The sequence below is a fragment of the Chelon labrosus genome (genome assembly GCF_963514085.1).
Source record: "Chelon labrosus genome assembly, chromosome: 5".
Lineage (NCBI taxonomy): Eukaryota > Metazoa > Chordata > Actinopteri > Mugiliformes > Mugilidae > Chelon > Chelon labrosus.
The window spans coordinates 15728325-15751600 of record NC_140341.1 but is presented as its reverse complement, the minus strand read 5'-3'; the positions used below and the strand labels follow the sequence as shown (position 1 = coordinate 15751600).

General features: G+C 43.0%; 2 protein-coding genes across 2 annotated transcripts; one reads left to right on the top strand and one right to left on the bottom strand.

Moving 5' to 3' along the window:
• Positions 1 to 285: 285 nt before the first annotated feature.
• On the bottom strand, positions 286 to 6059 carry fancb (FA complementation group B; the record flags this gene model as incomplete). Its single annotated transcript, XM_084545487.1, has 8 exons — positions 286 to 968; positions 1484 to 1724; positions 1809 to 2239; positions 3011 to 3198; positions 3931 to 4059; positions 4703 to 4792; positions 4896 to 5051; positions 5148 to 6059. The coding sequence occupies 8 exons, from the start codon at positions 6057 to 6059 to the stop codon at positions 560 to 562; spliced, it is 2556 nt and encodes an 851-aa protein (XP_084401613.1). The 3' UTR covers positions 286 to 559.
• Positions 6060 to 6527: 468 nt separating this feature from the next.
• mospd2 (motile sperm domain containing 2) lies at positions 6528 to 21990 on the top strand. Its single transcript, XM_084545488.1, has 15 exons — positions 6528 to 6656; positions 6751 to 6808; positions 7165 to 7320; positions 8263 to 8349; positions 8552 to 8706; positions 9872 to 9932; positions 10033 to 10071; positions 10178 to 10302; positions 10736 to 10909; positions 14605 to 14723; positions 19496 to 19589; positions 19764 to 19860; positions 20427 to 20547; positions 20696 to 20798; positions 21391 to 21990. The coding sequence occupies exons 1-15, from the start codon at positions 6624 to 6626 to the stop codon at positions 21541 to 21543; spliced, it is 1575 nt and encodes a 524-aa protein (XP_084401614.1). The 5' UTR covers positions 6528 to 6623; the 3' UTR covers positions 21544 to 21990.
• Positions 21991 to 23276: the final 1286 nt, after the last annotated feature.

Sequence of the window (23276 nt, the reverse complement as noted above, 5' to 3'; positions counted from 1 at the left end):
GTGGGTGGTACATGTCTAAGTAACATCCACATGAATGCCAGGCCCAGATGTTTCCCAACAGAACATAAGATGGTCAGTTTTATTTACTTCTCCTGTCAGTGGTTTTAATGTTGTGGCTGATCAGTGTATATCTCTCTCTTTGAAGCTACCAGACTCCATTGACAAAAACTTTAATTTCTCCTTGCAAAACACACGAGTTGTTGGTCTAATTAAGTGCGAGTTCGAGGTTTCAACACATTCATCTGGATCCAAATTCACATGGTAACGCAAAGGCAGACAATATCAAACAGACTAAACAACCTTTATTGATTTTCTTTAGGCGAGCCACGATGCAGGTGGTTAAAATGTATTTATGCTTCTGACCCTGAACACAGCAGTTCATGGCTTGGCTTCTGTGAGTGTGCTAGCTGCCGTCTGGTCATAAATACATACATATCCCTAACGTTACCCCACAACCCCATTTCAAAGAATCCAAACTATCATTTTAATCCTAACTCTTGATCCTGGAATCAAAGACTTAGTGACGGGATTTTCAGCAGTAATCGAGTCTGGAGGCACATTAGCCGAGCAAAGTCCTCTGAGCGTCTAAAAGAGCTGCCAAATCCGCATCGAGCTGGACTCTAGACATGTTTTGGACCAGCCTACGATACCTCCCCACATCCACCAGAGGGCTCAGCCTTGCCCTACTCCTCTCCATGTCCCGTTGCCACACCTCTCTACACCTCTGGCGCCCCTCTACAGACCCTGGATCGGGAGAGTCCTCGATGTTCCCCTTCTTTGCCTCGTTTTCATCTTCTTTGCAGAGTAACAGTGATACACACTCTCTGATTGACAACACCTCTTTTTCCAAAGCTAAAGCAAATATTTGAGTTGCACCCTGTCCTCTTGTACCTCTGACAGGCAGGATGGAGCAGGATGCAGGGAGGTACTCCAACAGTGAGTTCAAGAACTGGAGCATCTGGACTTGGCTGCAAAGGAACAGTAGACACACATTTTGTTATTCCATTATGCTTTCTGCAATAAAAAAAAAGTTTCTTGAAGTCTTCATAGCATTTCTGTCGCTGTCAGCTGATTCATAACCACCGACCCAGATCAGAGTTGATTTGCCAGATTTATATTTTTAAGTGCTCCGCTCGCCAGAGAGTCCTAATCTATTTGATATTCAGCAGAATATCGTGCTGACATTAATCTTAGCCAACTTCAAAGCATTGTCAACTTTAAAACCATTAATACGAACTGAGCCGTGCCCACCTCTACATGTAGATATATACATTTTTTTTCCAAAATAAAACCGAACAATCCCCTTGCAGGAGTGTTTCAGCCAATATACTGAAAATGACAGATAACCGAAAGAAAAGGTCAAATATAATGTACCCAGTGAAGTATTTTCTAATAGGTCAGAGCAATTTTTTTCTGGTTAAATCACCATTTTCATTGTTCCACAATAAGATTGCAACCTTTCCGTGAATAAAACATGATGTACCTGGAATGGACAGACAGTTCTCCATGGAAAGGAGTTATCTGATGCCAACGCAGCAGCATGAGAGCAGATGGTCCCGCAGAATTTAATAGTAGATACCCAGGGCTCACTTCAATCTTCTCACAACCCTCTCTTTTCTGAATCCAGCCATTTATATCACCTAAGCTGTTATCTGGAGAGTCGATGTGGAAGACACGGCGATCCAGCACTGCCAACAGACTCAGGAAATCCTCTCTAGCCTCATCTGGGCGAAAAAAGAAGACCGTAATAAACATCCAAGTGTCAGGATTAAAACCTCACGTCAAGTCAAGGCTTTTGTGATTTTTACCTGTTTTGAGTTGCGGGTTTTTTAGCAGCTGCGTTTGGAAATCACTATGAATGTCTAAGGCGACTTGACCGCAGTGCAGGACGACCGGTGTTTGGTTGCTCACAAGGCCAAAAGCATCTGGTCTCTGGACGTAATGGAGCATGACATGGCACTTGACACAGCCAGAGTTCAGGAGAAGTGCCAGCTTGGTCACCGCAGTCACAGCCAGTCTGCATGTGTTGAGATCATTGATTGCGCTGGCGTTGTGCTGCTTGCTTCTTTTGGCTATGGGCTCCAGGAAGGTGGAGGCAGATGAGGAGGAGGAGGAGGAGGAGGATGGCGAGGGGCAGGGCACAGGGAGCAAGAACACTTGGCTCTGGGTCTGGATGACTGCAGGCGTTGAGCTCTGGCCTGCCTCTGTCAGGATGGATAAGCTCACACTGCTCACAGGTCTGGAACAAAAATAACACATCACTAACAATCAGATATCACATAGATGGTGGAAAATCTGACTGGAAATGTGATACGAAACTCCAGACTGTGTGTGCGTGCGTTTTAATAGGTATACTTGTGAATGCCGGCACACTGATTAACGCCCAATATTTCCAGGTGGCAATGTTTCATCAGTTGTACATGTGAACCAATCAAAATAGAAACGCATGATGCAGTCATCCCAGAAGTTTTTTTTTTTTTTTTTTATCTCGCCATGTTCTCAAATGAAAAAGCAAGAACAGGTAGATGGAGGAATCTGATATCTTCTTGTTCCCATAAAAGGAGCTTGAAGAGTTATTAAAAACTTGTTGCCATGGTGACCACCTAGTCACCCTGTGTCTGCCTTGAAGTTGGTGGGGGCAATCAAAGAGGCAAAAAAAATAAAAAGAGATTCCTTTAAAAGAAAGCCTCGTTGATTTAATCATGTGTTTTCTGTGATCTACTCAACGTGATCTATCAGCTGCAGCGAACGGCAGATACATCTAATCAGGGCGGATGGTCCGACAGCTGGACAGCAGTACTTCTCACTTGATTAAAATATGGAGTGCCGCATTAATAATTCCTGTTTCTTTACCATGCACACATGGTCCCACTCAACCGTATGAACTCATTATGTGTCACAAGACGTTGCGCAACGAGCATTTTAGAAGAATCCCTGCTAAATGTTTGGATATTTTCATGTTAGGTGGGCCGTGTTCAGCCACACACAACAAAAAGTAAATAATATTTACAAAGAGCCGTCGGTATTTGGTATCACTCCCACAACCACTCGGTCCTCGGTGACGCGATGCCACAGCTTGTCAATTTGAGGTCTGGAAGACACTGCTGGCACGACTTGCATCTTGTCATCCGAGGCCTCATCCTTTGACTCATCATCATCATCATCATCATCACAGTCCCACAGAGCAATAAGGCCTTCCTAGACAGAAAGTGCAAAGACTATAATCAGCCGCGACAGGTGTGTGACAGCAATAGCAGTTTATGTCAGACATTTCAGTTTGAACAGCCGTTTAGGCGCAAACGGAGTGGGCTTTTAAAACGTTATTTAAAATCACGCTGCTGAATTGTACTGGTGGGAGTTTATTGTATTCAAGTTTCTAATTGAATATAACACGTTCCAGTGTAGAGATGTCTCAAATGGTATTGGGAGACTGGTATTGGGGCCAACTGAGGCATTTTTAAAAAGATTAACTGTTTTAAATTAAAAGGAATATCTAGGAATTGCTTGGAGGATGGCATTTTTTGTCTTAATGCATTGCAGAGCTACTTAATACAGTTAAGATCAGAAAAGCCTTTATGAATAACCGGAGGGAGGAAATTTAGTTTATTTACAAAACATGCAAAAAATGTAAATAAAGAAAAAACGAATTGGGACTCGGATCAGCCAATACACTCTTAAAGAGTGAGAAAAAAATGGGGTCACCACTATGACATATGCTAACAGCTAACATCCAGATTATAAATACAGAATCTCTTGTACTAATTTTACATCTTGTATGGTTATTACCACATCCTAAACTTGTCTCAGCGCTACAGGCAAGAAAAATAAGCTTATAAAATAGTTGCTGATTCCCAGGCCAGTAAAGAAACAGAACATCAAGTTTCTTTATGCCATCACTGTAAATGCGTGTTTCCCCCACATGAACCGTACCTGCTCATGCCGGGTGAGAACGGTCTCTCTTTCCGAGACCACGTCGGTGAGGGCTTGCACCGACTGCCGTAAAACTCTGTCCTTCACTCTCACTTCTCGCTGAAGCTCTTGAACCACGGTCAGTCCGCTCTAAATTACAAATCACGTTTGATTGACAGCACATATTATAAAATGAACACATGTTGAGAGACAGAAATCAAGTTGAGATCTCACAAAAACACCATCAGGTCACTGAGTACGTAGAATAATATGACTGGACGGTAGTTTAAATCGAATGATAATTGCAATACATACCAGTTTGTATATACATCACAACATGGCACATAAATGCAGAACCGTAAATTGATGTTGCAATCTATTTTATGTCTACTTCTTACACATTGCATCTAATACAACTCTTCTTGCCAGTTAATTGGCTACACTAGGGAATATGAATTAATTTGTTCAAAACAACCGAGAGAGCTGTTTTCATTTTGGAGGCTGTGGTTTGTCGTACTATTAGCGACCTTGTGGATACTGTCTACAAACCCACATTTCTATTTTTAAATATTTATATGGAATTGCTCCACATACTCGGCGTCTATTATTCAAATTTGTTCTATTTCGTACACAACTTGCGATGTGAAGGTTTACTGAACTCCTCCGATGCTGCCATGCCTTTTTAAATTTCCTTTATGAGCAACCAAAGGTACGTCTTATCTTGACATAATGATTGACAAGTCCTCCATCATAAGGTGAGGTATTTACACCCAGTACTGTTATAAAATCTCACCTGTAGTCTGGATTCTAAAGCTTGAACAGTGAGGAGATAGTTCTCCGGTGGAGGAGGGGGTATCGTTGGTGCTTCGTTGTCCCGGCCACGCTGAAACATGTATTTTCAATTAGCCACTGTGCTGCTCGTTATGAATGGAATTTGAAGCAACTCTCAAATACCAGTTAAAAATAAATAAATAAATGTGCCTTACAGAACATGAAATACCACAGAGGTCGGTTAGGAGGAATCTTTCCAGAGGCTGCTCTGCTGCACCTCGATCCTTAAATACCAGCAGCATCTGGTCTGTTCCACATGCCAGGAAGTCATCCACATGGACGGAGCTGACACCTGACCAGAGGGAGGCTATCTGGAGAAGAGTGTTTAGCATTTAAAAAACAATGAGAGTGTATCTATAAAAAAAAAATAAAGAATCCACCGATAATGAGATCATAGTTTCACATACCTGAAATGTTTCCTTCCACACAGCGCAAACATGCCCCTGGCGAGAGGATATGACAAACAGGTGTCCATTTCTTCCTGTGTAAACCACCTGAATACTCTCAGGTTGCTCAAAGGGTAGTTGGCATATGTCTTTTACTACACCGTTCTCAAAATAAACAAGTTGCTGGTTAGAAGTTGCTGCAGCCACGGCACATTTAAGCACGCCGTCTGCTCTGTCGGCCGAGAGAACCAAGATGCACTCTGTGATGCTTAAATAGGGATGGGGTAAAATCATGGCACCATCGAACATGTCTCCGTCCTCGACAAAATACCCAAGTGTTTTGGACTTGAAGCATATTTCTTTGGTGTTTTGCAGCCCCAGAACAAATGCCTGTCTTTTATGGAAGGGGAGTTCTCCAACAACACAGTGGGACAGCTGGGTGGCTACCTGTCTAACCCCTCCTGCCTGCACAGATGTGTAAAAGACACTTTGTTCATGAGTCCACAGCACTGTGGGTCCCTGCAGGATGTCCACATTCTCTTTAATTTCATAGGGCAGTTTAAAGTCAAGGCAGATCTCAAGTCTGTTTGAGCTGCTCAGTGAGAGGAGACTGTACTTGAAGCTTTTTCCTTTCTCACTCTTCTTTGTCAGCAGGACACACGGTGCTGTGACCCTCTTCTGGACGTGCACGGCACATTTACATTTCACAATGTCCACGCGGGTTGATCGTTTCGTGCCGATGACAGCGGCTCCGTCTGCTGCATTCACGAACCCGCTGTCCTCCCGTTCAAATGAGAGCCTGCGGAACAGTAGCTCGGTTGTGTCGGTGTCGTTCGCGTTTGAAGCCCGTTCGCAGTTAAACAAGATTATATTTCCACACAGCGAAAGCCGGTGGGGATTTTGACGCAAATCTTCCGAGAACAATCTCTCCATTATGTGGTAGAAAGTCTCTGGGTTGCTTCCAGGTTCGACTGCTCCTTATTTACGTCTTAAGCAAACGGTATTGCAAATTAGTAGAGTACCGCGTGCATGTCACAAGTGTTAAAGTGTATATAAATACAGACAATTGCTAAATTTACTTGTGTTCAGCGTGTCATACCGACCAAACTGTAAACACTCGGAGTAGCGCGCCAAAGGAAACTGAACGCTTCCTGTCAGCCCCGGTGCATTGTGGGTGAAGATTGGTAAACAACAGTGAGTTGACGAGATTAAGCTAAAGCGTGCGGTCAGCCGGCTCTGTGTTTAAACGAGTCCACTGTGTGGATGATTAGGCGACTGCTTTTTGTCGGGTGTCTTGAACACAGTTGAACACTTCCTGCAACTCGCTCAAACGAACAGCAAAGCCGGAGAGGTGGGGCCAGTGGTCACGACCGGAGCCAAAATGGCAACGAGTGAGCGTCAGCTTCACACACCGCACTGATTCATCCGCGCGACATCAGCTAGCTAACTAGCTGCAGTCTGAACACGGAACTGCCACAGACCCGGGCACAGCTGAATATGGCTGAAGTTGATCCACACGAAGGGGAGCAGGTAACGACCGCTTTTAACACATTTGTTGTCCGAGCTGTTCTTACAGTTAATACCAAAAAAAAAACGTATCTAACATGAACTTTGTTTTTGACAGGACCTCGAAAAGAAAATTGAGGAGACAAGGCAGAGATTCAACAATGAGTTGCTCCAAGGTAACACAAGCTGCGGATATTAACTCCCTACAAGGCACCTGCTCTCGGGCTAACTTTTTTTTTGTGTTGCTGTCAACATATTTACATATTTAAATATGAAAGTTAAGCGTCCACTAGTTGCTGTCACTTTCCTTCATGTTGGCAGCATGTTGACCTCAATGCTCAGATAAGCTTCAACAGTTGTTAACATTAGCTGCCACAAGTAGCAGCAGTTTTGATCAATAGAGAGTGGCCTTGATCAGTGCTCATTATGGGCAGTGTGGGTTTAAACATGAAAGCCATCGTGGTGGAAAGTGAAACCTTGACCCTTCTGAGTGTCATGTGATTGAGTTTCTATTATGTTTTTGTGCTTGTAGGTTCAACAGAGAAGTATGACTCCAGGGATGTGGAAAGGCTCCAAAAAGAAGATGCCCTGGTGGAGGCATATCTGACGTGGAGGGTTTACGTGGTTGACGATGCCTTGAAAATGATCGACGAGAGTCTCCAGTGGAGAAAAGAATTTGGCGTGAATGGTAAGACGTCGTGGCATAGTTTTAACATCTCATCTGTGCAACTGTGGATCAGTTTTAATACCGTGCTGGTACTGTTGCAAATCACGCTGCGCCTCTTTTTAATTAAATGCCAATCTCCTCTTGTCCAAATAAACGAGTCCCGAATTAGAAGTAAGGTTAGGAATCGGACCGCTCTCGTGCCATTTTGTTTGTAGTGGCGAAATTAAATCCACACCAGTCAAACTACTGAAGTTCAGTATCAAGCCCTGCCTAAAAGAAGTGGCATGGCGTGTTTACATTGTCATGTTGAGACGTTTCCAAGCTTGCAGCACAGATCGGTGTTTGTCTTTGTGCGCGCTTGGGATGAATCCAAACAGAGTTGTCATTGTGCGTTAAACACCCATATTTCCATACATAGGCTAACCCTGAGAACAAACCCCATTGTTTCTTCTGAGAGTTTCTCAGAATTGTTGTTTGTTGTTCCCGAATCCAGTAAATTGAATTTGTCAAACTGTTGTCTTTTGGGAAACTTAATTTATTAGAGTAATTATCCACAGGGTGTCATATGACTTTGTCCGTGTGCTGTCAGTTCTTTATTTCAATCTTTTGAAGAGGGCTGATGACAAGAGTGCTTCTTTCTCTCCCTCTTTATGGCCCCCTTTAGGGAAACTGGGGTTCCACACGGTTGAACTTTCAGTAGCATGATAACTGAGAGACTTCCTCCTGGTTAACCGACCTTGAACACACTTCAAATTTTTTCTGATTTGGTTTGGTTATGAGACTCACAGAAAGAAAAAAAAAATCATCTAAAATTTATATTGTGTGTTTCAAAACATGGCAATAAAAGATTCAAGTAACCTCTAGACTTTCCCTTCAATGTCATGTTGTGTGTAGTTTTGAACGCTTTGAATGAGAACAAAAAAACACTAACCGCTGCAATCTGTTCCTTCCTGTGTGTTTCAGATATTCAAGAGAGCACGATTCCCAAATGGATGTTCGAGACTGGCGCCGTCTTCCTCCATGGCTATGACAAAGAGGGCAACAAGCTCTGTACGCACACATTCTGTTAAACTACCAACTACGTGCAGGGAATTTTAATGTTATACACTTTTAAGGCAGCCTTTGTGATTTGTCTTTTCCGTTAAAAAGGTGTAAAAATGTTGATATCTCATAAAAACACCATCATCAGCTCATTGATTATGTATCACACACCATAACCAAAAAATAAATAAATTCTGTTTCCTGTTTTTAGTCTGGTTTAAGGTAAAGCTACACCTCAAGGATGCAAAGACGATCATGGACAAGAAGAAGTATGTCGCTTTCTGGTTGGAGCGCTATGCGAAGAAAGAACCCGGGATGCCGCTCACTGTTGTGTTTGATATGGCCGAATCCGGCCTCAGCAACATAGTAAGTCCTTTGTAATTTTACGACTGAGCTCTTTTTGAATTTGTGTCCGTAATCTGAAGTCTTATTTTTTTCTGAACTCATGTTGCGTTTTCTTGGGTTGGACTGACTGTGGCTGCAGTGCTGTCGAGCATCCTCGCGTTTATCGTCGTCTGAGCTGTGTTCTCGCAGGGACTGATGCTCTTCGCTGGTTTTACACTTTGGAGATTAAAGTAACCTTTAAATCCTGATGGTCAATTCGAGTGGGCTGTCTAATCCTTAGACTCGCTGTGTTGTTAGCTCGTCGACGCGGCCGGCGTATTCCATTGGCTCGGCTCCTTTCTGAAGAAATTGCTCAATTAAATGCAAAACACTTACACGAGCAAGGCAAAAAGAATAAATAGATTTTCAACTCGAATGTAAAATGAGTAGATTATAGGATCAGTTGGTAAAGCAGCCTTATCGAGGCCTGTTGAACCACAGTGTGAGCCAGAGCAAGGTTAGCCCATATGATCTCATTAAGGTTTGGGAGTGAGTCTCCTGCATAGCAATGAGGCTTCTAGCCAATTATGGAGCCTGGCTGGGGTATAAGGGCTGCTTCTATTGACATATCGGCTTTTTGTCTGATGATTTTCAGTTAACGTAAACCTGTACGGTGAACATTTATCAGGAAATTACTTCAAGCGTAGAAGAAAATTTCACCCAGCTATGTTAGATTCACAATATTAATGTTATATATCGTATCCAAGATGCTTCAGTCAGAAGCCCTTTATTATATGTGTAGAGAAAATGCAACCATTTGCTCTTTCCCTACTTAGATTGTCTTGATAAATGCAAGTGCAAGATGGATAATTGTCTACGTTTGCGAATTTTTCACACAAAAATAAATAAAAATGTCACGTATCTCACAGAATTAGCGGAATAACATCCTCAAGACTTTTCTCAGACAGAACGTCGGAGAGATTGTGCCGGGGATCATTAAGAGGAGCCTGTAATGAATTTTCATTTAATGTTAAGTGGGTCACTTCAGATCTAGAGGCGGTTTGGAGAGAACAAACATTCTCCCCAGTGAAAATTGTTTGTTAAAGCATACTTTGTACTTGAAGCCTTTTATGAGATTCTGCTTTCTAAATCACTGTGTTTTTTTTTTTTTTTTTTTCTTCCCCCCCCTTTTCAATTTGTGTTTCAGGACATGGACTTTGTCAAGTACATTATTAACTGCTTCAAAGTGTATTATCCAAAGTTTTTATGTAAGTAACAAAAGTTCTTGTAAAAGCATGAATGATAACGATCCACATTCACATGCTATTCTTACACCTCTAACCTGCTGTTCTTTTTCTCTCATTCCAGCCAAAATGATCATAGTGGAAATGCCTTGGATCATGAACGGTCAGTCTTACTATTTTTCTGGTTAATCAGTGACTTATATAATAATAATAATGATAAATATTGTGATTCTGACATCTCAAGCATAAAATATATGTCTTCTTTACAGCTGCGTGGAAGATCGTGAAGACGTGGTTGGGTCCAGAAGCAATCAGCAAGCTCAAGTTTGCATCCAAAAGTGAACTCCTGACTTACATAGGCCCAGAGTACCTGCCACCTCACATGGGTGGAACGGTAGGTTCTTATCTCTCCAATATAAGAAAAAAAAAAACACATTTCTCACCTGTTGGATTGTTAGACATGTTTAGATTATTATTAATTATACAATTCTGTTGTGTAATGATGTGAAATGATTCCTTTTAAAATGAGCATGCTAAGAACATACATATTATATTGTTCTGTGTCTTATTAATGACATTTGTATTGGCGAAACAAACCTAAATGCAGCTTTATGAGTAGTAAAACAATGAAAACAGCGCATCATCAGCTTCCACCTGTCCGTTTACCTTGGATGGAGAAATTGCGCTTCGCCGTTTCATGAATTAGCAATGATCAGCTTTATTATTTAACATTTTCCTCTCATTAAGTCCCTTAATTTAGAATGACAATGCATGCAATGTTTCAGACCCGTGCTCGCAGTGACATAAATTGTCTGGCTGTATTCCAGGACACGTTCAAGTATAGCTACCCGCCTCTTCCTGACGATGACTTCCAAACGCCCATCGGTGACAACGGACCTATTGTTAGCGAGGATGAGACGGAGAACAAAGAGGGTGAAGCGAAGGGCACAGCTGCCCTTGAGTCCAGCTTCAACTCTGATGTTGTGGCAAAGCCCAAAAAGGTACGGTTTATATCCAGTTGTTATTGAGTCGTGTAGGAAGGAGCTGATAAACACTTGGAACAAAACTGTTGTCATCCCTGGACTCAACCACAACAATAGACATGGCTTTGTGGGTTCTTTGGTCTGACTCTCTGTCTGAATACAGATGAGTTGTTGCTGATATTGATACTAACATAGTTAGTTAGTACGACTAATGTGCTAACAGCTGCTTTCACATATGCTAAGAGCTGAGCATGATTATTTTCTGATTCCAGCATTTCAGACTAGATATTATTGATATTCTTTCATTCTCTCTTTCTCTCTTTTTTTTCCCAAGTTGAGCGTGATTACAGCATGTCCAGCTTTCTGGCGAGTGCTCCTCTAACATGGTAGCCATAAAGCTCTGTGAAGGTGACTCTGTGAATCTGTTCGGCTGCTCTCGCATCGCAGAAACCACGCTGCGTCTCTCAGTTTCTCGCGTGGCCCGCCGAGGTTATCTGTTACTTAAACCCCTCCGCGCCGTAGCTGGATTCCTGTTCCCCAGCGGCACGCAGCATTATCGCTGAAACGCCCCGCGGGCCGAATATGCTGCGGTGTCGCCAAAGTCCACACTGGTTGCTGTCGGGAGCGCAGCTTATGTCACAGATTCTACTCGCTCCCCGCAAGAATATCCCCCACCTCATAATCTATTTAGCCTCCTTTCTAGCTGACTGCATGTGGAGAAAGCCTGCATGAAAATGGATGGGAGGGTATTTAGTGGGTCATTTCAGGAAGTTCTCAGTATCAGGACAGCCTGTTGAAGAAAAGTTGTCCCTTTACATTAAGGGGTGCATGTGTTTTTTTCCAGTTTGTTTGTTTGTTGTTGGTTTGTTAGTGTCGTGGCTGTTATTCACAGACGCTGATTTGCCGGAGAGCATAAACTATATTTTAGCCCGCTGCCTATAGGGAAAAAAACGTATCTGCTCAAGAGACCCAGCGTTGCTATGTCACCCAAAGCTACTCCCATGAGCCTCCTAAGCCGCACCGAGCAAACTGTGCTCCCATTGTTCATAAATACCACATCGGTTATGCACAACAGATTTAGATTTGCAAAACGGAGATATGCAAATCAGTCATTTGTTAGTCTGAACAGTAATCTGCTGGCACAAGGCTGAAGTTTGTTAATGCTCTTACCCCACTCTTACTGGCATGTTTTCGGCGAGAGTGGCATGAACTTGATCCCCGTAACACCAGAGCAAAGGAGTATATCTCCCTTTGACACCGTTTTTTGCTTTGGTTATTTTCCACAGCTGTATTATTGCAGGGACTACGGTGTTTGTTGAGGTGTCGGACTACATATCAAAACATTTGAATCAGCTCCGTGGGAAAGAGGAAGCTTTCAGGCTCCGCCAAATGAAAGTTACACAATCACTCTATGGTGACACAGACACAGAGGAGAAGTTACTGTATTTAATATAAAGACATGTCTGGATATACCTGCCAAATGGTCTTGTGAATATTAATGTTGCAGGTTTTTTTGAAACCCAACTCTGAAGGAAGAATTGTAATTGTAGTGATTAAAATGCACTTTAATGATGTTTCATGTAACTTCTAACATCAGATTAAGATCTCATACTTATTATAACTGCAGTCTGGAAATTTGAACTCCACTATATGTCCAGAAACATCTTCAGTTCAAGGCTTTGGCGTTGGCCGGTAGACAACCAGCTATATTGTAACTACCTATGAAACTACCTCAGTTGAAGCCCGTCTGAGCACATTCCTCAGTACTTGTGTAAAGCTTTCTGCTTGTAACCCATCATATCTTCCCGTCACCACCACCACCGTCCATCCTGACCTGAATTCTTCTGGCTTCCAGGAAGCTCTGTACCAACAACTCAGTGGCTTCGGGAAGCTAATTGCCTTTCTCTCTGTTTTGAAACAAGGGCTGGATGTGGTAAGACAGTGTAGGATCACAGCCACACAAGGATCTCAGAGTCCAGAAGATTTCTGCGGGCTGGAAAGGCAGGCGTGCTCGCGTGGCTCAAATTATCGCGAGCGCCTCACCTTCGCAGCCGACTGACATCATCGACAACCCCCCACCCCCCAGACACGTTCATCCCTTGACCTGTCCTGGACCCTTACATTTCAATTTGACCCTCTGTTTAAAAACCACGAAGTTTCTGACCTTGTTATCAAGGGATGCGGATTTAATAATGGAAGCTTTTCATTTGCACTGTGTCGTGTTGACGCTGAACTTGGCAGGACACTTATTTCACACTTTAATTAGCTCTGAGAGAAGGAGTAGCGCTGTCACTGCTGCTCATAACATTTGTACATTATTTGTGTCTTCTAACCTCGGATTAAAAAAATACTAAGATGATTACTGTTATATTACAGTAGGCGAGTTATTAACCTATAGCACTAAATCTGTAGTCGTGCCTCCTTCTGAAGGCAACTTTTTAACTGAAGCCACCTGTGCCTTGACCTCTAACACTATCTTTTACCAAGTCTGCGACTTCAGAGTGCTAATCAAGTAGACAATCATGTGTTGTGCCTTTTCATTATGTACTGTAAGATCCAAAAATACACTCCTCATTATGAGCATTTCAAGTCATTGCTAATTTCTTTGCCTTTACATTTCATATTTTACAAAATGAGTGGGAGGAATCATGAAGTTCTGTAATTTTAGATCTTTTTTTTTTCATGTGGTCTTTTATTTCTGTGTTCATGGTAACTGAAGTTGTTTTGTTGTTTTTTTTCGGACTGGTTCTGAAAATACATCACCAAAAGATTGTATGTTTAATTCTTAAACTGTTTAAGTCACTAAATTGTGTCTCAAAGTGTAATCTTGACATATGAGCATGTTTTACCTTTTTCTGCTCGCATCATTTCAAAATTGTGATAAGTTTGCGCTTTAAAATGACGAATAAATAGACATTTCATCAGCAACTGATAATCTCTTGATGTCTTCATTGTGGCAGTTGACATTAAGTTAAGATGACGTTTGTTGCTCATCGCGGCAAATTGCTCACTTCCCCTTTTGAGTCACAAATCGCATGCGGCGTCTGCTCACCTTTGCCCCTCCCGCTATTCCTCACCTGAGGAGGTCATTGACCCGTCTATTTTACACGCCACGTGCTGCCAGCGACACTGAAAGCATCCGTTTCCCAAACTGACCTACTTTATCCAAGATAGCTGACTTTAATGCTGTGGTTTCCCCTATTTCGTGTCAGCTGTTACTTGGACATGGTCTTGTGGTTTGTCTGTGGATAATTTGTGCCAAAGTGTATGCCTGTTTTGCTGAAGTCGGGGAGTCCGCGTATGCGTAATATCATGACCTCTATCTTTGTTAAAGTACTTTTCGTTCAAAGCTTTTTGTTTTTTATCTAAAAGTCATGAGTTTGTGGGTTGTTTTTGTTCCGCGTTTCCGTTTGGTTCCGGACATGCTGCTTGTTCTTGTGTGCTCCCTCTGGAGGCTACTGGGAACAAGGGTCGGGAGTCATCTCTGCTGAGAATAAAAAAAAAAACTTTCTATTTCAGTGACATAGCGTTTCACCATCATTTCATCATTTCAGGCTAATTTATTAATCAAGTCTTTCATTAACTGATAGCTTTCTCTGTGTTGAAGGGCAAGGGTCAAACGTTTTCATTTTCAGAAGAGGAACCAGATAAGGGTCGCGTCGCATCGGTATTCTCTGCGTGTGTTACTAATTAAGTGGTCTTTGTTGTTTCAGGTGAACTTTCTGGAAGACAGCTTGAGGTCAGAGGACAATGACAGAGGAGACACATGTGCCAGGACCAAAGGAGCCAGGAAGCCGGTGACCACCTTCAAGGGCCCCCTGCTAGATGTGAGGTAGGCCATGCGCGTCAAGCTCTTCACAGTTGTGTCCTGTGACCTTTCGCTCAGAGTTCATCGTTGCTGTGCTTCATGTTAGACGTTAGAGAAGTTGTTTCGACACTGAAATTTGTTTCCAAACCCTTTCTGATGCAATGTTTCTTAATTGGGGAGATACATCTCCTTTTTTTGGCTGCTTCACCCGTGCTACTGATATGGATTGTTGTTCTGTCTGTTGATGGACCACTGTGGTCCAAACTGTAACATCTAAGAATACTACTAAATGGATTGCATGGGACTTACCGGCCTTACAGATGGTTATGGTCTCCCAGAAGATGAATCGTAATGACTCGGCCTCAGGCTGACATTGTTGGCTTTTATTGGACTATTGGATAGTTGACTATGAGATTGCCATGAAATTTTGTACAGACATCCATGTTGCTTCAGCGTAAATTGTCCAAGTCATGACTGTTGGCTATCTAGGTTGCTTTCCCATTTGTGTTTGTAGTTCTGGGTTATTTCATGTTTTGTTTTGTTTTTTTACAAACAATGCCAGAGGAGTAGCCATGAAGCAATTCAGTCTGACGAGTAACTGGTGCTTTGGACAGCTTTGGCGCCAGCTGTTCCTGTTTCACTAGAGCTACTGACCCACATGGGGATATGATGTTCTAGTTCCTAGAGGCAGGTCATGCGCTTGTGTAGAAATATTATTTCTTGGAGGGGGTTACTACTGTGGAATTGCTCCGTCAGCCTCTTTCAAATGCACTTAATGAACTGCTAAATTGCGCTCAGTGGGACGCGTTCTCACCACGTTGCAGCGTAACCTTCCTCCTCTGACATGGGAATATCCCCGCGCTCACATGCTGGCATGCATGCCCGTTTCCATGGTTACCAAATTACCAAATTATTTGCTTAAATGAATACATTGATTGCTTTCTTTCACAATCACCAGATGGATTTTATAGCTGTTTAGCCAAAATCTCATATCTAACTTCTAATATCACGAAAAACCTGACTCACGCCAGAGTATGCTATGAACTAGCTTCAATCTGGTTGTTTGGTTTGCACAAGCAGCTTTCTCATCGGCTAATATAAAAGTGCATTAACTGGGAAAACAGACTAGACCTCCTTTAATCAAACCGAACAGGTTAGATGTAAAACAAAAGAAACACCCTAAAAACCTGCTCAACTGCAACAGAGGTTGTTTAGGCTGCGTCACAATTAGCTTGGCATCTTTCACTGAATTAACTGCATTACTTGGACAAACACACTGGATTTAGGTCAAATTGAACCAAACAAAAGGTGAGACGTGTCCTGCACTTGTACCCAACTGGGGCTGAACAAACCGGCTTCTTTGTACTGCAATTAGAGCTCAGTTGTGTTCGTGGGACCTGAACCAAGAGAGGTCAACTGGTCTTTAAAGGATTTACTGGTTTCATGCCCAGAACTGGGCCGTCCTCTGTTGTTCCCAGCGTGTCCGCCTATTCCGAAAGTTAGTTCAGAAGTTTTAATTTCTTATAATTGTACACTTAGCAGTTAAAAAGATTATGATCTTCATGGTGGTAAAATTCTTGTACATAATTTTCAGAATATTACTTTTAATCAGGTGCAACTAATAAATGTACACCTCAGAGCATAGACTGTATAAGTATGGACGGTTGAACTGCTCCTCAAAAGTGAAGCCAAAGCAAGTAGAGCTCCCCCTGGTGGCTGGCTGCAGTACAGGTCATAAGCTCCACCCCCTCCATGATAGCGGATGGGACTTGGGCCGAAGTAAAACACTAAAATACACATCAAATAATTTTCTTTCAATTATTGTTTCTGTCATTTTAGGTAGTTAATATAACATTGATGCATGAGTCAATTTTTTTTGGATAAGTTTCGTTTTAGTTTATTTGATGTTATGGAAACAGGATGTGACATAATGGCGATTACCAGTTGCAATGCCAGCTGCTCCGTACAGTGGTCCTGTGGGACCATGGGAGTTGTGAAAAAAAAAATAAAAAATTTTAAAATAAGTACAGTGTATAATTTAACATTTCCTTGTAACTGGTGGAGGCAGAGCAGTAGCGCAGTATTAATTAAACAAAAACACGAGTGAGTCTGCTGGAAGTGTGGTCTCCGCGTGTCTCCACTCTCGGACCGTACTGATCAGACTCTGGCTCCAAACTCGCAAGATGGCACTGCCCGTATCCCCTGGAAAATTGCATCAGATTGGCCAATGCAAGGAAGTGCCAACGCATTGTCCATATTTATATACAGTCTGTGCCTCGGAGTATGTGTATTGACGAGCCTCATGCATGATGAGATATCTTAATTGCCCTGTACATATTGGGGGGGAAAAAAATGTTGTTTTTCACATATTGATTCAAAGCCTAAAGTCATTATTGATGTGTTTGTACCTGTATATCCCAATTGATCGGGTCACACATGGGCAGGAAAAGGATGCCTCCAGTCAATTGTTCATTGAGCAGAAATGAGTTGGTGGTGTTAAATATTACCTGTGCCGCACTAATTAGTGAGAACCACCGGCTAATGATCAATTACCTTGAAGGACGGAGCTCTCCTTGCCTCTTACACATGTCGTTGAATACATCATGTATTTTAATTGAACCTTCCCTGAATTTCAAATGGATGCTGACTTCAGTGCATCACTTAATGATCTGGCCGTTTCTTGGGTAAATACGTAGCAGTGCTTTTACCTCATAGGGTGTGTGTGTGTGTGATATTATCCCGTGCTTTCATGAATAATATCAGTTGAGTTTTGTTTTTACAGGAAAGCATCTTTGATGTGAGGATTTTGACGGCTCTGGGCTATGAATTATAGTGATAAACAGATTTAAATGAGCCTTAAATGCAATTATGTGTCAAAGCTGCGGTAGCCTCAATTCGAGGCTGGGGGCTTTATAAGGGAGTAGGGGTCTTTGATCTAGCGTTTGCTAAAGGTTTCTAGAGCCCGAAGACTCACTGTGAGCTCAAGCGAGTGCCTGACTGTACAGCTGTTTTACTGGGGAAAAGAACGCACAAGGACATGAAAGAGGGGAGAAAAAAAAAAAAAGAAACAACGTCTATGAAACATAGCCAAGCTGCATCAATGAGAAGCTTTATACGTGCGGAGCAGATAAAGTAATCCTTTTTCTATTTTCTTCTTGGCAAAGTTTAAGTTCCCAGTGTGAAAATGGTTCCCTGTGCGCACCCTGGCCAAATTTAACAAATCACAAGTTAGTCTGTTGCAAACTTTGTTAGAAGAGAAATTGGGTGCTCATCAAAAACAACAAAGGAAGCAAATCGCCTCACGCTGCCTAGACTTTAAACGTTTGCTTTAGCTCTAGATTTCATTGCTCTGTGCTCACGTTACCTTAACTGAAGTCTCCTGCGTATCGCCAAACATTCACAGGGTCGTAGTGCGGTCTTATGTTAGGAAGCTAGTGGCCCGCAGCGCAGTAAATATCTAAATCTACCTTCAGATGTCAATTTTCATCCTTTTAAATTTTGGTGTGGTTGTTAAGCGCTACTGTAAAACCCAGCTGTCTTCTAAGCTGCAGTCCAAGTTTCCCCTTCACAAAGCTCAGCCTGCAAGCTGCTGACTTTCTTCCAAATTCTTCAATTTTGCAATAATAAAATACTTTTTAAATTACTGACGTTGAAGCAACTGACTTGGGAGAGACCTTTTTGCATAGGAGATTGTTCTCGAAGCCTTGTGGCGTGTTCTGGTGGTGACCAATAGAAATCCTGTTTTTGAAATTAAACTTGGCTAGATGCATTTTGGGTCGCCCGTACTTTTGTAGATTAAGCCCGAAGGCTTCAAAACTATGAATCAAACACAAACGGCATTATGCGGTTAAGTAAATGTGTCACCTGGAATGGGTTTCAGTTAACAGGTGTGTCTTGCAAGAGTGAATTTGCCTGGTATTGTGTGTATTGTACACTCTGTGAGTCCCATTCTTGCCAACACGGTGTGTCAGGAATATCTTACGGACGTTGCTTCAAAGTTAACGCAACACAAAACAAAAGAACTGATTACAAATTGGCAGCCAAAGGTTACTCTGACCTAAAAAAATAATATGTTTTTGGATGTAACTCAAGAATTCATGTGCTATTTATGGCACAATTTCACAAAACATTTATATCCAAAAAGGCTAAAAACAGTTTCTAAATCACTTAGTAGATTCAAATATACATTAATAAACTGCAGCCTGTCTCGTCTTTGACTAGGTTTCAGCTGCAACAAGACATTCATTTAATAACAAATCAGTTGTGTGATTTACAGTACCATAATGATTAGTTAACATACTTTATTTCATCCAAGGCTCAGGCATTCTTGTTCACACGTGTCTTGCCGAAGTCCAGGGAAGACTTCCAGTGTTTTGTTTGGTTTTGGGCGAGAGCAAGAACATGATCCGGAAACACGGGCCAGAGACCGGGAGTGGGAGTGTTGTTGTGCGTGGCTCCTTACCAAAGGTTATGAGAGAGAGCTCCGTTGTCTGCATCTTCTTCAAGAGTGCACTCCAATACACCCACGACGCTTACACTACTAACAGTATTGTACTTCAGGGAAGTCGTGATGTGTAGCATCAAAAGCTTCAAGTCCTGGGGTGATCCCAACACGCGGACTGCACAGCGCAGGAAATGTAGCGGCCCGGTCTGTTTTCATAAGATGCGTACGAGCGAAATGACAAAACGTGTTGTGAGGCAAATAGAAACCCTCAGCTGATTAATGCGTTTTTAAGACCTGAGCCTTCGGGTTTCTAACGTGGTTCCTGTTGCTCTCTTTCTGCCTCCCTGTTTAGCCCCTCGGAGGAGCTCAGCTTCGGTTCTGGTGAAACGGAGAGGAAATGCCTCATTATCTTGGGCAATGTGACCAAAAATCACGTGGCGTTCAAAGTGAGTCTGAAGACAGTCAAATGTGTGCTCTGATGTGATTAATTTAATATCCACAGTATGAGATGGCAGAAAAAATACCAGTATTACCAACATGGTCCAGTATTTACTGATTTCAGCGATTTGAAATATCGTCTAACATTTCATACATTCATTTTCCCTCTGCCGTCTCCACAGGTACGGACCACGGCACCTGAGAAGTACAGAGTGAAGCCCAGCAGCAGCTGCTGCGAACCAAGCGCTTCGGTAGAAATCGTCGTGTCTTTACACGGAGGTACTGCACTTAAGCGCCGCGCTCCACTCTCGGCAGATGTTTCCGAACGCTGCGCCTCAGAATAATCAAACGGTTCCGTCTATTACCATCCCAAAGTGCGGGCGGCCACTTTTCTTCGCCTGACATGCATATTTGAAGAGCGATAAAAGAATCATCCCCCCCCCCCCAAAAAAACAAACCCATCAGACGGCTGACAGTGCCGCGCGAGCTGAAACGTTTTGTGTCCTTGAAGCGCTGAAATGTCAGCCGTAGGTTATGATGTGCTGAAGATAGCGCGGAAGAATCACGCGCGGCCTATTTTGGGTTTGCATTTTCCCCCAGCTTTTATGCTGCGTCCCGACACGAACATATACCCCACTGTTTCTGCGGCTAAACCAAGTCAGGCGTGGTTGTTTGTCATTGATTTAAACAGCAATTTAAATTTATATTTTCACATTTACTGGTGAAAAATGGAGTCATTACCTTTTTTTAAATCTAAAATGTGAAGTTCTTTCCAGGACTTAATAGCAGCGACTTCTGTCCTAATTGCGATTCATTGCGTTGATCCCCTGGATGGTTTCGTGCAGGTTCCCAGGCTTCTCCGCAGGACAGGTTTCTGGTCATGGCCGCAGAGATGGACAACAACGGATCACAAGACCTTGCGCAGTTCTGGAAGGAAGTACCGAAAACCAAAATCATGGAACACAGGTGGGCGTCTGCGCGCCTCATTAAACGCGTAATGAAAGAATTAGTGCGCTCTTGGTAACGGCCTCTTGCTGCACAGTTCAGTTCTCATTAAGGCTGCACATTCCCCTCTCCAGGTACTCCCTGCTTATTAGGCTGTGTCTTTTCACAGATTGCACTGCCATGTCCTGGAGGGCTCCAAACCGCCGGTGTGCCCTCTCAGGGACAGCCCTGTGGAGACGGGGACCAACGGGCAGCAGGAAATAAACACATCGGTGAGTCCTGGTCGAAGAGGAGCCTTGAACTGGGCGCTACGTGTTATCCTTAAGTTGCAGGATGCGTGTTCATTCACAATCACAGTTATCCAGTTCGTACCATTGTTTTATTGACGGCTTAAGAGATAATTGGAAAAACAAACTAATATAGATTTTAATGATTTTCATTGGATACTCAAAATGAAAAACATTCACCCAGGATTTTTACTTACAAGTAATGACAGTAAGCTTCTAATATAACGATTGTTGGAGCAATCAATACAACTCTTGGGTGTGTTCGTTAGCTGTGGAGCCTAAACAGGGAGATTAGTTTAACCTAAGGACTCAAAACAGGTTCTGTCAATGTTAAAAGAAATATACTATTGTGTGTATTACACAATCAGAGTGTTTTTGAAGGGTGGTGAAATCCAGGCTAGCAGTTTCCCCTTGCTTCCAGCCTTTACGCTAAGCTAAACTAATTCTCTCCAAGCTCTAGCTACGGATAATTCACATGATCATTTGTCATTAGCCCGACATGTTTCCATTACACGCGCTGTAAGGGTGTTGGTGGATAAACCAGCTCGCTCAACCAGACCGGTCTTTCTCTCCCCAGCTCATGCGAGTGATGAACTACAGCCTGCGACTGGAGCAGAAGCTGAACACGTGTCTGTGGATGCAGAAGGTTCTGACCGGGCTGGTGTTGGTCCTCGTGGCGCTGAACCTGCTGTGTCTGTACCTGCTGGGTACGTCCCAGCGGCCGTCTTGACCTGCCGCCGCATCTTCCTCCCCGCGCCTGTCAGTCAGCCATGAACACACACACACACACACACACACACACACAGGGTTCCGGCAGGGCCGCTGTTGACCGCCTGAGGGACGGTCACTCTGCGCCCGCCACCACCCTCCCTTCCCACAGACCGCTGTGGCAGAGAGGAGCCGGGCTGACTTTTGAGGACGTGCGAGTCCTTGAGAAGGCAACACATGAAAGGAGATCGTACTCGTCTCTTTTCCAGCACTTTTCCAGACAGTTTTATTAGCGCGACATCAAATCAGTGATGTATTTTTTAAGACTGGTCATGAAAAAATAATTAATAATGTGTATTTATTGTCACAATATGTAGGAAAGAATAGTTATTTTTGTGAAAATATTGTATAATTTTTTTTTAATTATATGAATCTATACGATATGAAATAAACAATTTTTGTCAACTAATGTTATTGTGTTGAGAATTTAATGATTCTTGTAGTCGGGTCAGGCAAAGATAGAAGGAAACTTGTGTCACAAAAAATGTTAGTAGTCCTGCTCTGCATAAATATTCACACTCTTTAAGAAAAACCTCATTAGTGCAGAGGCACCTAATTGAAAACATCCCAACATACGACCTCACTAAACTTCTCCACCATCAGACCAAGGAGCCACATGAGATTCCCGTCTCCGCTATCTCCACCGTTTGTTTTAATTACCCCAACGCTGAACTAAACCAAATACGGAAGCAATTACTGGCGAGGACACGGCGCGACCCACTTGTAGTTTAGCGGGAAGCGCCGGTATCTATAACAAGATCCAGCTCGGAGCAATAGGGAGCGGTTTGCTTATTAGACGTGTGCACGGGAAGGGGTTTGCCTGGCATTAGCGCTCACGATTTGTTCACAGTAGGTGGTGGCTGCTCACATTTGAGGCACGATTAGAAGGATTTGTGCATTAATGACCAAACTAATCCTGCTTTGTTGATAAACACGGGGCCTTTTTGGGGTGCTGCGACATTCCTATAAGGCTGAAGTCGCTTTTATTCTGGTGGAAATGCTTCATATGGGGCCTTCTTCAAGGTAAAACCTCTCCATTAATATCAGTTTGTGGAAGGAAAGTTTTAATAAAACCCCGTGCACTGGATGTAAAACTTGTTTTTCACTCAAATCTTCTCAGAGAAAATGCATTTTGCACTATTTTGGTAGTGCCAATGCACTAAAAAAAAAAAAAAAAAAGGATGGGGGTTAATGGAGTGCCTGTCTCCAGAGAATAAAAGTAAAAGCTTTGGTATCACACATACGTGGGTTCATTTTGAGTGCATCTTAGTGCCGCGCAGTTCCTAACTGAACGCTGGAAATTGTTCGGAGAGACTGCACAGGGCAAAACAACATCACCATCAGAAAATGGCGCGATGACTGAAGTGGAAAAGTATCTAAGTGGTCACGTGATTCCCAGACAGGCTCGCCTCACCCGGTCGTCTAGATGTCGCCAATTACAGGCAGTGGATACTGTACGTCTTTCTTGGCAGCTGCAGAAGTCAGAAGCTCCCTCCGCGGTATTGATTTAACATTAAACAGCAGTTAAATCGAAGGCCGGTTCAGTGTGTGTGTGCCTGGCCCCGGGCGCCCGCGCAGTGTTTTGAGGGGGACGATGATTTAGTCCGCGTGGCATATTGGGACAGAGGGATCAATGGAAAGTTAATGAGTGCTGCATTTAACAAGGAGGGTGAGAGGGAGAGAGCAGGGGAACTG